This window comes from Salvelinus sp. IW2-2015, linkage group LG1 (assembly GCF_002910315.2).
Source record: "Salvelinus sp. IW2-2015 linkage group LG1, ASM291031v2, whole genome shotgun sequence".
Lineage (NCBI taxonomy): Eukaryota > Metazoa > Chordata > Actinopteri > Salmoniformes > Salmonidae > Salvelinus > Salvelinus sp. IW2-2015.
Genome location: NC_036838.1, coordinates 24,704,074 through 24,719,127, shown reverse-complemented (window position 1 = coordinate 24,719,127; position 15,054 = coordinate 24,704,074). Strand labels below are relative to the sequence as shown.

The 15,054-nt window shown below is 42.1% G+C and overlaps 1 protein-coding gene across 7 annotated transcripts in view; it reads left to right on the top strand.

Moving 5' to 3' along the window:
* Positions 1 to 15,054, top strand: part of LOC111963489 (plasma membrane calcium-transporting ATPase 1) — a 160,006-nt gene that overhangs the window by 130,114 nt on the left and 14,838 nt on the right. For all 7 annotated transcript variants that reach the window (XM_023986978.3, XM_023986985.2, XM_023987002.2 and 4 more), the window contains one exon: positions 11,045 to 11,227. In XM_023986978.3, coding sequence (XP_023842746.1) covers positions 11,045 to 11,227 — 183 coding nt within the window. The remainder of the gene's footprint in view (positions 1 to 11,044; positions 11,228 to 15,054) is intronic.

Sequence of the window (15,054 nt, the reverse complement as noted above, 5' to 3'; positions counted from 1 at the left end):
GCTGTCAGCCAATCAGCATTCAGGGCTTGAATCACCCAGTTTATAATATTACATATATGATGATGCCCTCCAGCATGTGTACGTGCATGCACATACATTTTTCTGTTTGTCTGTGTGTGGGAGTCTTTGAAAGCATAATCATTCAGAGGTGACTAAATGAATTTGAGTCATCATGACTTGTTACATAAGCGTACCTTGTTTGAAATGCAGACAAGAGAACATAACACAGCACCACATTACCTTAGTATCTATACCTCCACCCTAAAGTTTGACACCCTTCTACTGACATTGTTTTAGGCTGCATCCCAAATGGCATCCATGTGTCTCTCTATTATGCATGGGAATAATTGGGAACAGATTTCTTCAATTAAAATCACCTGGAGCTGATTTCCTGGTGTTTTTACAGTCTTTTATGTCCAACAATAAAAAAATACAAAAAATACAAAATTGTATTTTATTTATTTATTTTAGCTCACAAAACTTCGGTGGCCAAATAAAACCACTCACGGGCTGCCAGTTGGGGAATCCTACCATATGTAGTGCACTAGGGAATAGGGTGCCGTTTTGGATGTAGCCTCAGTCAGTTGGGTTCTGAAAATGTCTTAAAAACAGTCACATGAGGACAAACTGGCTGGCAACAACTTAATTAACTAGAACCATTCAATATAAATAGTCATTGAAATGTATTTTAATTTTTTACCCCAATTTCGTGGTATCCAATTGGTAGTTACAGTCTTGTCTCATCGCTGCAACTCCCGTACGAACTCGGGAGAGGCGAAGGTCGACAGCAGTGCGTCCTCCGAAACACAACCCAACCAAGCCACACTGCTTCTTGACACAATGCCCACTTAACCCGGAAGCCAGCCGCACCAATGTGGCGGAGGAAACACCGTACACCTGGCAACCGTGTCAGCGTGCACTGCGCCCGACCCGCCACAGGAGTCGCTAGTGCGCGATGGCACAAGGACATCGCTGCCGGCCAAACCCTCCCCTTARCCGGACGATGCTGGGCCAATTGTCCTCCACAATTTGTCCTCRGCCCCATGGGTCTCCCAGTCGCGGCCAGCTACGACAGAGCCTGGACTCGACCCAGAATCTCTAGTGGCACAGCTAGCACTGCGATGCAGTGCCTTAGACCACTCGGGAGGCCCATGTATCTCTATGCTGACAACACCATAGAATTACAGTAATTTAATAATTTCTCTGTGGACAACCCTTTCTTCAGTTTGGGCCTGGGAAATGACCTTGCTTGCGCTTAAGTGGCATAATTGCTGGGAGAAATGGAGGGAATGCTTTAAATTAATGAATTTCAGACCATTAATTTAATTGAGTTACTGAACCGATATACACTGAGTATACAAAACATTAGGAACACCMCTCTTTCCATGATATTGACTGACCAGGTGAATTCAGGTGAAAGCTATAATCCCTTATTGATGTCACTTTTTAAATACACTTCAATCAGTGTAGATGAATGGGAGGTGACATGTTAAAGAAGGATTTTTAGCCGTGAGACAATTGAGACATGGATTGTGTATGTGTGCCATTCAGAGGGTGAGTGGGCAAGACAAAATATTTAAATCTCTTTGAACAGGGTATGGTAGTAGGTGCCAGGCACAACGGTTTGAGTGTGTCAAGAACTGCATCGCTGCTGGGTTTTTCACGCTCAACAGTATCAAGAATGCTCCACCACCCAAAGGACGTCCAGCCAACTTGACACAACTGTGGGAAGCATTGGAGTCAACATGGGCCAGCATCCCTGTGGAACGCTTTCGACACCTTGTAGAGTCCATGCCATGATTAATTGAGGCCGCTCTGAGGGCAAAAGTGTGTGAACCATGATAGATCCTTTGGGATGAGGACACTGAGAAACTTGAAGCTCTTGACCAGCTCCACTACAGCCCCGTCGATGTAAATGGGGGCGTGATCAGCCCTCCATTTCCTGTAGTCCATGATCAGCTCCTTTGTGTGGTGGTTGTCCTCGCACCACACAAACAGGTCTCTGACCTCTTCCCTATGGACTGTTTCATGGTCGTCGGTGATCAGGCCTGCCACCGTTAATGATGGTGCCTGCCACCAAACTTAATGATGGTGTTGGATTTGTACACAGCCACACATTTATGGGTGAACAGGGAGTACAGAAGGAGACTAAGCAAGCAGCCCTGAGGGGCCCCCGTGTTGAGGGTCACAGTGGCGGATGTGTTGTTGCCTACCCTCACCACCTGGGGCCGGCCCCTCAGGAAGTCCAGGATCCAGTTGCAGAGGGAGATGTTCAGTCCCATGGTCCGTAGCTTAGTGATGAGCTTGGAGGGCACTATGGTGTTGAAGGCTGAGCTGTAGTCAATGAACAACATTCTCACATAGGTGTTGGGCAGTGTGGAGGGCAATAGAGATTGCCCCATCTGTGGATCTGTTGCGGCGGTATGCAAATTGAAGTGGGTCCAGGGTGTCTGAGAAGATGGTGTTGATGTGAGCCGTGACCAGCCCTTCAAAGCATTTCATGGCTACAGATGTGAGGGCTATGTGGCGATATTCATTTAGACAGGTTACCTTGGCGTTCTTGGGCACAAGGACTATGGTGGTGTGCTTGAAACATGTAGGTATTYCAGACTGCATCAGGGAGAGGTTGAAAATGTCAGTGAYGACACTTGTCAGCTGGTCAGTGTATGCTCGTGAGTATGCATCCCGGTAATCCATCTGGCCCTGCGGCCTTGTGAATGTCCCTGRGGCCTTGTGAATGTTAACCTGTTTAAAAGTCTTACTCACATGGCCTAACTTTTATTGACAATTTTGACACTTTTTGGTAACAAAAATATGCTCTACGGGGATGATGTACTCCACCCAAACCATCTCGGAGCCTGGACCCGACCTTTCAAGGCCGCGTTAAGATATTGACTCCGAGACATACCAAGCCCCACTCATATATCTCCCATCCTCTCTAAGCGTTACTGTTGGGGGTGTTGTCAGTTGTAATCTTGTACCCATTAGTTTGAGCTCCTCTTAGTTCTGCTATTGTCAGCTCAAGAGAGGAGTATGTGGTCTGCTCACCRAGTGCTTTTAGTTCAAATGAGAATTCCATAAACTTGAATACCCCCTCGGTTTTCAAATCACGTAGAGGGCTTGGGCTGTTGCAGGATAGCAACCAAAGCCCATGTCAGTCAGTTTATAGCATTCCATCATTGGTTACTCTGAGAGTTCCTCATATTGACATTGGCTGCGGCCTCAGACCCTATGGTGCTAACCTTGGAAAAGTAACTCCAATTTCTTCTCCTTTCTCTATTACTAATGGGGATAGACCAAATGGTGCGGTTCTATGCGAACGTATAGCCATACCAACTATTTCAATATCAACCATCAGACAGGGCCTAGAACCGCCTATTGAGCATAGCTTGTTTGAGCTGGAGTTCCCATGTGACTTAAAAAATCGTAAAGGACTTGGGTTTATGTATCGGAACATCAGGCGCTTGCCTCCTGAACTGGATTACATTAATGATCTGGGCTATTKCGGACATTCCGGTATTGACTGAAAGTTGGATCTCTGGAGACATTCTGGACTCTGATATAAATATTTAGGGTTATGTGTTCAGAGCTGACAGACAGGGTAGAGGTGGTGGAGTGGCCATTTTTATTTAAAAAATAAAGTTTAGTCTGTCTCTTTACTGAAATCCATTTCCCTTGCCCAATAATTTAAGCTACAATCTTGTAGCTTTTGTCTGGGGAAAAAATGTATCCATAGGGGTGTACCGTCCTCCTTCGGCTAACCTTTGTGCACTCGAGAAGTTAACTAGTTTGTTGTCTTCTTTTACAAAATTAGAAGTTATTGTCCTGGGTGACCTGAATTATGATTGGGAAATGCAGGCTTCAGACAATCTAAAAACCATGTATAAGGATCTAAACCGAACCCAGCTGGTGACTAAGCCTACACGGCCCAACCCTAAAGATCCTTCAAAGTCAACTCTGATTGATGTTACCGTCTTCTACTGGTCTCTTCGCACAAGACATTAGTGACCATTGCCCAGTTGTTTGTGTCTTTATTTTATTGACCTTGATTGTATTTTCCGGCTAAATTRTGGAAAACTGTCAAATCCCTGAAGGGTTCTACTTCTTCCTCTCTGCCACAACAAATTAATTCAGACACTGGCCTCATTACAGAAAAAAATGACATCATTGATGCATGTAATCACCATTTTATTTCAGCGGGCTATCTCTTTGAAAGGAACTTCTAAGCCTATTCAAAATGATATTGGGTTAGATGCTGATAGGAGAAATTTGCTGAATTATCAGAGAAATGATAGTGAAAGCTATGCTATTTACAGAAAAAATAAGTCCTGGATGCTTTGGTAGCAACAGACAACAATAAATCCACAGGGGGTGACCAATTGGATCCTGGTCTGCTTACGTGTGCAGCGCCCATCATTATTGGCTCAATAACCCACATGTTTTATTTAACATTGTTATCAGGAAATATTCAAATTGTGCTGCCACTCCATAAGGGCGGGGATAGTAGTGATCATAATCATTATCGCCCCCTTTTTATTTTTATTTTTTTATTTTTTATTTTTTTTAGGGGTGGATCAGCTTAATATTGCGGAAAGAATGTTGCTTCCAATGTAATTGTCTGCATCATTTCCAATCCCCCATATTTTTTGGGGTAAATATATATATCCATACACGTATGCATACATATACACATATATACATACACATACCTATATAGACATACATACTTTTTAAAAGAATACACCTTTATTATTATTCCCCGCAAACCCTACCACCGATCCCCCAATTGGAGTAAACTGATAAACATTTCTGTTTTTACCTTCAATTTATACATCTTATACACATTTTACAGACACAGTCTACTTTATAATAGTTATCTCTTGTTTGTTCTTAGTCCTTCCTCTATTTCTGTTGTCCATCCAGTTTGATTTCCACTTGTAACTGTGCTATTTCACAAAAGCTCAGCACCTATACACATTTCACAGATCCCGTATGCCCTACATTGTTTATCTTGTTATTAGTCCCACCCTTCAGTTCCACTCAACCCTTCCCATCTATCTTCCAACATCATCCATTTCGGATTTTTATTTGCCATATATTTTTCAACTGTGRTGTGATGCTTCACAAAAGATTTGAACCTTCCTATTCTCATAGCTTCTACGGATTGTAAATTAAAAATAAACTATTATTATTATCGCCCCATTTCAAGACTTCCTTGTCCAGCTAATATTCTCTAATCCTTGGTAAATGTACAACTTTTCTCTTTTTATCTGAGAAATMTATTTTTAATGTAAACCAATCAGGGTTTAGGCCTGGGCATAGCACTATTACAGCAACCACTTTAGTTGTTAATGATCTTGTCAATGCTTTAGACACTCAAATTAAATGTGCTGCTTTGTTTGTGGACCTGTCAAAAGCTTTTGATAGTGTTGATCATGCTATTTTATTGACTAAGTTGTCCTAGATAGGCCTGAATACTGATGCCTGTTCATGGTTTCATGATTATCTTTGTGACAGAACTCAGGCCATCGTGATTGATGGGGTTGAGTCTGAATTTCTTGCTGCATAAAGCTGTACCACAGSGGTCAATTTTAGGACCTGTTCTCTTCACTATTTATATAAACACTGTTGGTCAATCTGGTAAACATAGTCAACTTAATCTATATGCAGGTGCTACTATTATGTATACAATTTTTTTAAATATATATTTTTTTTTTCTCCCACCTTTATTTAACCAGCTAGGCAAGTTGAGAACAAGTTCTCATTTACAATTGCGACCTGGCCAAGATAAAGCAAAGCAGTTCGACACATACAACAACAGAGTTACACATGGAGTAAAACAAACATACAGTCAATAATACAGTAGAAWAATAAGTCTATATACAATGTGAGCAAATGAGGTGAGATAAGGGAGGTAAAGGCAAAAAAGGCCATGGTGGCGAAGTAAATACAATATAGCAAGTAAAACAAGTAAAACTATTGCCTTGACTGTTGATCTGGCTGTGTCAAAACTACAGTCAGATTTTATAGCTATGCAGGAATCCTTTACGGATTTAAAACGTGTGCTTAATGGGGGGGGGAATAAAATGTATGTTTTAAAACTCTCGTAAGAATGTTTTGCATGTTCACTCATTAGATGGTTCTACAATTGAACGTGTTCCTGCATATACAGTACCAGTCAAAAGTTTGGACACACCTACTCATTCAAGGGTTTTTCTTTATTTTTATTATTTTCTACATTGTAGAATAATAGTGAAGACATTAAAACTATGAAATAACACATGGAATCATGTAGTAACCAAAYAATTGTTAAAGTGATCTAAATATATTATATATTTGAGACTCTTCAAAGTAGCCACCCTTTGCCTTGATGACAGCTTTGCACACTCTTGGCAATCTCTCAAAAAGTTTCACCTGGAATGCTTTTCAATCAACAGGTGTGCCTTGTTAAAAGTGAATGTGAAAACTGGATCCTGGACTTCCTGACGGGCCACCCCCAGGTGGTAAGGGTAGGCAACATCTGCTACGCTGCTCCTAAGTACTGGGGCCKCTCAGGGGTGTGTGCTCAGTCCCCTCCTGTTCTCCCTGTTCACCCACGACTGCGTGGCCAAACAACTCCAACACCATCATTTAAGTTTGCTGACTACACAACGATGAGACAGCCTATAGGGAGGAGGTCCGAGACCTGGCAGTGTGGTGCCAGGACAACATCCTCTCCTTCAATGTGAGCAAGACAAAGGAGCTGATCGTAGACTACAGGAAAAGGCGGGCCGAACATGCCCCCATTAACATTGAAGGGGTTGTAGTGGAGCTGMTCGAGAGTTTCAAGTTCCTTGGTGTCCACATCACCAACGAACTTTCATGGTCCAAACGCACTAAGACAGTCGTGAAGAGGACACGACAACACCTTTTCCTTCTCAGGAGACTGAAAAGATTTGGCATGGGTCCCGAGATCCTCAAAGTTCTACAGCTGCACCATTGAGAGCATCCTGACGGGTTACATCACCGCCTGATATGGTAACTGCTCGGCATCTGACCGTAAGGCGCTACAGAGGGTAGTGTGTATGGCCCAGTACATCACAGCAGCAGTGTAATTCGTTTTTTACACTGCTGCTACTCGCCGTTTACTATCTATGCATAGTCACTTCACTCCTACCTACATGTGCAATATACCTCGACTAACCTGTACCCCCTCACATTGACTCGGTACCCCCTGTATATAGCCTCATTTTGTTACTTTTTATTATTTTTTACTTTAGTTTATTGGGAAAATATTTTCTTAACTCTTTCTTGAACGGCACTGTTGGTTAAGGGCTTGTAAGTAAGCATTTCACGGTAAGGTCTACACATGTTGTATTTGGCGCAGGTGACAAATAGTTTGATTTGATTTGAGAAAGTTGAGAGAAAAAAAGCTCGCACTCTGTTCCTTGCCTCAGGCTGTACATGCTGTTCTCCAAGTGATCATATTTTCACTCATCAGTCTATTCTCAATTGAATCTGATCTTTGCTGATAGGTCAAATTAGTTTAGATTTAGAGTGGTCCTTTGTCAAATGGGCAGGAACAGGGGCAGGTGAATGTCATAAATGTCATCAGTATTCACTCCATTAGCGAATGGAGGCCACTTTCCTGCTGGTTCATTTTTCACTCATGTTGGGTAGGCTATTCCGGTTATTTCACTTCATGCATCAACCACTGTTTGAGGAGCATGCAGCCTCTCACCAACAGGTGATATTCCACCCAAACTCTGTATGCCATGGGCTCTCCAACCCTGTTCCTGCAGCTACCCAGTGCTTCATTTGGGGAACTAAGTGAAGTCTGTCCGGGAACATCAATAGTYACATGTTTTCACAACCTAAACATTTAAACTTTTGACAGACCCTCTTTCTGCGCGCTTGAGAATGGAATGAAGGAGATATTCTGTAGTTAAAGGTAATGTGTCAGCCTATTATTTATGGAAATATAAAAATGTCTTATTACTAGGCTATTRAAAATCAAATACAAATTCTTGCTAGGCCTAATTTTAGGCTACTCTGAATTTGTTTAAATTAGGCTACCAGTTATAAACCAAAGATATTAAAACAGTTTTTATGTTTTTCTGCCTTGCTTAAAAACTTCTTTACGCACGGATCCCTTTAGCGGGATCATTTTCGTAAACAACCTCTGAATTGCAGAGTGCCAAATAAAAATAAAAAAATATATATTTATAATCATGAAATCACAAGTGAAATATACCAAAACACAGCTTAGCTTGTTGTTAAGCCACCTATCATGTCAGATTTTGAAACTGAAACTATGTCTAAAGCCTGGCCACAGCCATGAGGAAGCCATTGTAAAAGGAATCTGGTCGATACCCCTTTAAATGGAGGATGGGCAAGCAATGGAACAGGGATTTTTCCAAATAAAAGGCACTTCCGGGTTGGATTTCCTCAGGTTTTCGCCTGCAAAATCAGTTCTGTTATACTCACACACAATATTTTGACAGTTTTGGAAACTTTAGAGTGTTTTCTATCCTAATCTGTCAATTATATGCATATTCTAGCATCTGGGCCTGAGAAATACTCCATTTACCTTGGGAATGTTATTTTTCCAAACATAAAATAGTGCCCCCTAGCTGAAAGAGGTTAATATGTGTAGGCTATGTATTATATTATAACAATCATTCTTTTAATTCTGGTTTTCTTTCAGACTTGGGCTCATATATGCTTAAACTTATGCTATGCTTAAACTTTAACATGCATATGGTGTTTTMAATTAATTATCAACTTAGAAAGCACTGTCCAGGRCGTTGTGTTAGGCTTTGAAACATCGTTCACATTGACCACGTTTTCCACTCAGTTTCAACCTGTTGTAGAATTTCTTTCTTCAAATTGGTCAATCACAGTGAGGTGAGTAGTGATGTGATTTTCGATTGCATTTGCATTGATGTCAAAGTGGTTAGAGGGACAATAGAGCCCTGAGTGCCAGGCCATTAGTGACCTGACAATTGTTAGCGAGTTGGGTACTACTAACATGTGCATAAGAGGAGATTACCGTGACTCAACGGCCACGTGGAATTTTACTGCGGTCCTGACTCATGACTGCAAGTGTCACGGTAATATGGTCACCGCAACAGCCCTAGGTGAGAGGTTTTGGGGGCATGATCTGTGTGCATCTGAAACGTTCTCAGTCATCATTATTCACAATTCATGCATGATTATCCATTCATGTAGAAGTGTTCAGAAACATATTATATTATTACCTACAATAAAGGTGACTCCCCTCCTCAAATCGTTGGTGCATGGACCATGTTGACTCCAATGCACACTTTTGATTAAATGTAATGCACTTTCAAAAGGGGTGGACTAGATTAAAGTGCATTTGTTTTTAAACAGTGAAACATGCTCTCAAATAAAAGGTGYAATTCTGTGCTTTTGATCTCAAATCTAAAATGGTGGACTATAGAGACATTAAGAGTTTTAGCTTCACTGTCCAAATAAATACATACGGGAGTGTATATATAGTGCCTTCAGAAAGTATTCACACCCCTTGACTTTTTCCACATTTTTTGGTGTTACAAAGTGGGATTAAAATAGATTTGTCATTTTTGTTCAACGATCTACCTAAAATACTCTGTCAAAGTGGAAGAAAAATTATAAATATTTGTTTAAATAAATGTAAAATAAAACATATCTTGATTAGATATGTATTCAATCCCCTGAGTCAATGCATGTTAGAATCATCTTTGGCAGCGATTTCAGCTGGGAGTTTTTCTGGGTAAATCTAACAGCTTTGCACACCTGGATTGTACAATATTTGCACATTRTGTTCTTTATWAAAAAAAAACTGTCAAGTTGGTTGTTGATCATTGCTAGACAGKCATTTTCAAGTCTTGCCATAGATCTTCAAGCCGATTTAAGACAAAACTGTAACTAGGCCACTCGGGAACATTCAACATCATCTTGATAAGCAACTTTAGTGTATATTTGACCTTGTGTTTTAGCTTATTGTCCTGCTGAAGGGTGAATTTGTTTCCCAGTGTCTGTTGGAAAGCAGACTGGACCAGGTTTTCCTCTACGATTTTGCCTGTGCTTAGCTCCATTCCGTTTCTTTTTATCCTCAAAAACTCCCTAGTCCTTGTCGATTACAAGCTTTACCCATAACATGATGCAGCCATCACCAGTACTCAGTGGTGTGTTGTTGGATTTGGCCAAAACATTGCATTCAGGACATAAAGTACATTTCTTTGCCACATTTTTTGCAGTTTTAATTTACTGCCTTATTGGAATATTTGTATTCTGTACTGGCTTCCTTCTTTGCACTCTGTCATTTATGTTAGTATTGTGGAGTWACTACTATGATGTTGAGCCATCCTCAGTTATCTCATCCATTAAACTCTGTAACTGTTTTCAAATCACCATTTGCCTCACCATTTGCCTTTGCCCCATCCTCACTGGCAACTGATTTAGGAAGGGTACCTGTGTCTTTTTTGTGACTGGGTGTATTGATACACCATCCAAAGTGTAAAATGAATAAGTGCACCATGCTCAGAGATATTCAATGTATGTTTTTTTTTTATACCCATCTACCAATAGATGCCATTCTTTGCGAACCATAGGAAAACCTCCCAGGTTTTCATGGTAGAATTTGTGCTTGAAATTCAATGCTCGACTTAGGYAACTCACAGATAATTMTATGTGCGGGGTACAGAAATGGGGTAGTCATTTKAAAATAATGCTAAACGCTATTATTGCACACAGAGTGAGTCCATGCAGCGTATGATGGTACTTGTTCAGCACATTTTTATTCTCCTGAGAAAGTCAAGGAGTGTGAATGCTTTCTGAAGGCACTGGATGTGGCTCTGAATGTTAATGCACCAAATTGCCTGTTCTCATGTACACTGCTCTCTTTCTTCCCAGATCATGTACACTGCTCTCTTTCTTCCCTTTCTTCCTCGACCGTTCCCCAATACATTCATACAGCATTATTACAGGGTGTAGAACTACTCCTACTGTGCTGAGTGAGATAAATGTTTATTCAAACATTCTCTCTTCCTCTCTCCTCCAGCTGATCACAGCCATCCCCACCCACCGCCTGAAGTTCCTGAAGGAGGCTGGCCACGGCACCCATAAGGAGGATGTTCCCGAAAACGAGATGAACGAGGGGGATGATGAGATCGACCATGCTGAGATGGAGCTCCGTAGGGGACAGGTCCTCTGGTTCAGGGGACTCAACCGCATCCAYACTCAGGTACGCACCAGGGGGTCCTCAACTACCATCACCTGCTCTCGCTTTAGCAGCCCCCTCTCTATCTCCCTCTTTTCCTTCCAGTCCCCTCCAGGGGTTCCGCAGGTATAGGAGGAGAAGAAGAGAGAAGACCATCTATAAGGGGTTGACAGGATTGAGTACTCCTCTCCCTCCCCTTTCTCCCATCTGTCCCCTCGCCAGCGTTCACAGGTAAAGACCGAGAAGAGCTACYGAAGCACTGCATTGTGATGAGAGGAGGGATAAACTTCCCCCTTGTCCTCCCTGTTGTGAGGAGCTTTAACCTGCTGTCTGTCCTCCAAAGGGAAGAATAAGACAACATATTTCTTCACCGTGACTGTTTTGATAACTGTTGTGCTGGTATGATATGGTTGTTTCAGCCTCCTTTTAATTCAGTCATTCTAAATTAGCCGGGGTACCAGTCTGTTTAGCTAGCATTGTTTAGATTGCCTGTCACAATGCCACCTCTGTCTCTACTGTCTGTAACTTGTCACCCCTTAGCTGGATAGCTCTCTAACTAAGTGATCCCTAAAATGGTGGGTTGGGAGTCAGGATCCAGATGGGTAATATCAGGAGGAGATCAAGTGTTGCAGGGTAGAAGCTGATCTCGGATCAGTTATGCCTTTTCCATCACAATGAATACGATTATATGGATAGAGGGGAGCTGATCCTACGCCAGCACTCCTCTGAGACGCTTTGTAAATATGGGCCCTGGGATGTAAGGTGTCAGTAGCTCTGGGCCCTCGGGTGGGGGAGTGGAAACCCTACCTAGTCACTTGTGACTCACACACTGGAGGCCTGCCTGTAGCGATAGTCACTACCCACCAACACAACTAGACATATCTCTATATAACCTGATAGAGAGTTATAATGGATGACTCTCAGGATCATACTAATACTGCTGTTGCTGCTACAAAGGATTGTCTCGCTCGCTCTCGCTCGCTCCCTCTCTCGCTTTCTTTCTCTCTCCAACTCTGTTTCACTGTCTCAGTGTACACAGCCTTGGGGTTGAAGAGACTTACTGTGATGGGAGATGGGAAGCAGAAACACACTTACTGCCTGTTGCGCACACACACACCATTGGCTAGCTTATATTTAGAGACTGTATTCAAATAGAGCTTTTCACCAGGTCTCCAATTGCGTTATGTAGTGGGACACACACACACACACACACACACACACACACACACACACACACACACCCTTTAATTGCCGGGGTACTCCACAGGGTCTCCTTCTCTGTGGGTGTATAGGAAGGAGACACATACACACCCAGGGGTGGTCACATACATAGAAAAGTCCAAACTTTTGACATGTGTGTGTGTTGCATTTACTGCATTTTGTGATTGTAAAACAGTTTCAGTGTAAATTTAAATGACTACAACCAGGTATAAAGTATGTAGAAAAGATAATGGACCCATATATTTATAAGATCATCTTTGAGAACCAACAACCTCCAGAATAAAACCTACACAGTCAGGGAGAATCTGAAATTCCCCAAAATGTCATGAAATGGGGCACTTTCATATTTGAGGCACATGGATAGCAAAAAAAGGCCATGGTAAAATGTGCAGAATTGCAAGAAACTAGCTTTCAAACTGCAGAATTTTATCTTGGTTTCATGGCAAAATATGTAGAATTGCGGGAAATTTGTTGCACCACCGCTCAAAGAAATCCGAGTGGCAAGACTGGAGGTGGAGAGGAAGCCGAGGTCCATTGTCTCCATACCCACACACACACACACACACACACACACACACACACACACACACAGTGCAGTAGAGATGGCACCACTCCCATGCCCACCAGATTTCACAGCTACTCTTCCTGGGGTCCAGCCAAATGAAGGCKGTTATATATAAATAAAAATGTTACAATACATTTCACAACACATTTAAGTGTGTGCCCTCAGGCCACTACTCTACTGTCACATATCTACAATACAAAATGCAATGTGTGTGTGTCTCTTCACAGTCCCCGCTGTTCCATAAGGTGTAATTRTATCTCTCTTTTTTTCTCATTTTACTGCTAGCATGAGTTAATTCATTTGGAATAGAGTTCCATGTAGTCATGGCTCTATGTAGTACTGTGCACCCCCCATAGACTAGTCTTCTGGGGTGTGCATGGGTGTCCAAACTGTGTGCTAGTAGTTTAAACGGACAGCTCGGTGCATTCAACAAGTCAGTACAAGTAGTGATGAAGTCAATCTCTCTTCTACTTTGAGCCAGGAGAGATTTACCTGCATATTATTAATGCTAGCTTTACGTGTACATTTAAGGGCCAGACATGCTGCGCTGTTCTGGGCCAATTGTACCTGACCAAACGAATGGACAGTAGTCCGTCTGCAACAAAACTAGGGCCTGTTGGATCTGCCTTGTTGATGGGGATGTTTCGAAAGCGACGCTTTATTATGGACAGACCTCTCCCCATCTTTGCTACTGTTGCAGCAAAACGTTTTGATCATGACAGTTTTTATAATCCAGGGTTACTCCAAGCAGTTTAGTCTCCTCAACTTGCTCAATTTACACATTGTTCACCACAAGATTTAGTTGAGGTTTAGGGTGTATTGAATGATTTGTCCCAAACACAATGCTTTTATTCTTTGAAACATGTAGAACTAACAGAAGAGAATGTCATGGTTTATTTTCTAGTTTTCCCAAAACAAACCTAAAAGGTGTAGGTGTTCCCCTTTAGAATACCTCCTCCTCTCTCTCCATGTGTTTTAGAAGGTTCTCCCCGACAATGCATCAGCCAAGTTGGGTCCTTTCTTRGGCGCGTGAGCGGGWTTCTTAGGCCGTGGCGCTACAATAAAGTGGGCCTATGGAGACATTTCCAGAAGGCGAGCTTTGGTTCGACAGTGCTGCTCTCCCCTCCTACAGGAGTGAGCTATAGGCAATCGTAGCGCTAGCATGTCCAGCGGCTATTCTGTGTCCCTATGGGCTTCATTAGCCTTCGCTGACGCTGAAACGACGCTGAAACAACATACCTGCAGCAAAACCCCTGTAGAGTGGGCGAAGGATGATTAGCTTGTTGTGRTGTTTGGATGTAAACGTATACGTCCCTCTCGTACAGCGGGTCAAAAAGAGTTCAGGCTTTCTCGGTCTGCCGTTGGGGGTGCGGAGGGGGGGAGGTGGGTTGCTTAACTTTCTTCTTTTTAACTGTTCCATTATCTACAGGGCTGTGGAAGACTCCAGTCATATCTCTCTGGTGTCTATTTCTCTCTCTCACTTCCTCTCTTTTTTTCTTTCTCGGTCTCTCTCTCTCACACACACACACACACTCCAGAAGCCTATACTGTTTGTGCACCCTGTAACTGACTAACCTTCTACCCTCTTCTTCAACTGAAATATGCAACTCTTTGTCTCACATTTTTTTCTGAATCTTTCTCTCTTCTTTCTCTCTACTTGAATTGGTTTCTCTCTTCTTGAATCTCTCTCTTCTCGTCCTTTTTTAGCCCTCTCTCCCTCTGCTATTGTCCATTAACTGTCATTTTTCTATGATGGAAAGACTCTCAATACGGTTGACCAGAATAATAAATAAATATATGTTTTGTCTTTCATATTGTGTTTAAGGTATTTAATCGTATGTGTGTAGATTTAGAACMAAATAACATATTTTACTGTTGACAAATGTTCCTCATTTACTGGGACACAACGCCATAATTGACCGTTCTTATTAGTTTCTTCCAAGTTGGTTTCTGTGTCGTTCGAGATTCCCATTCCGACGTTCCACTTCCTCAGTTCAATTTCCCTATTTATCACCCTCTTCCCGTCCTCTCTCCATCCTCCATTTCTCCCTCCATCACACTGATA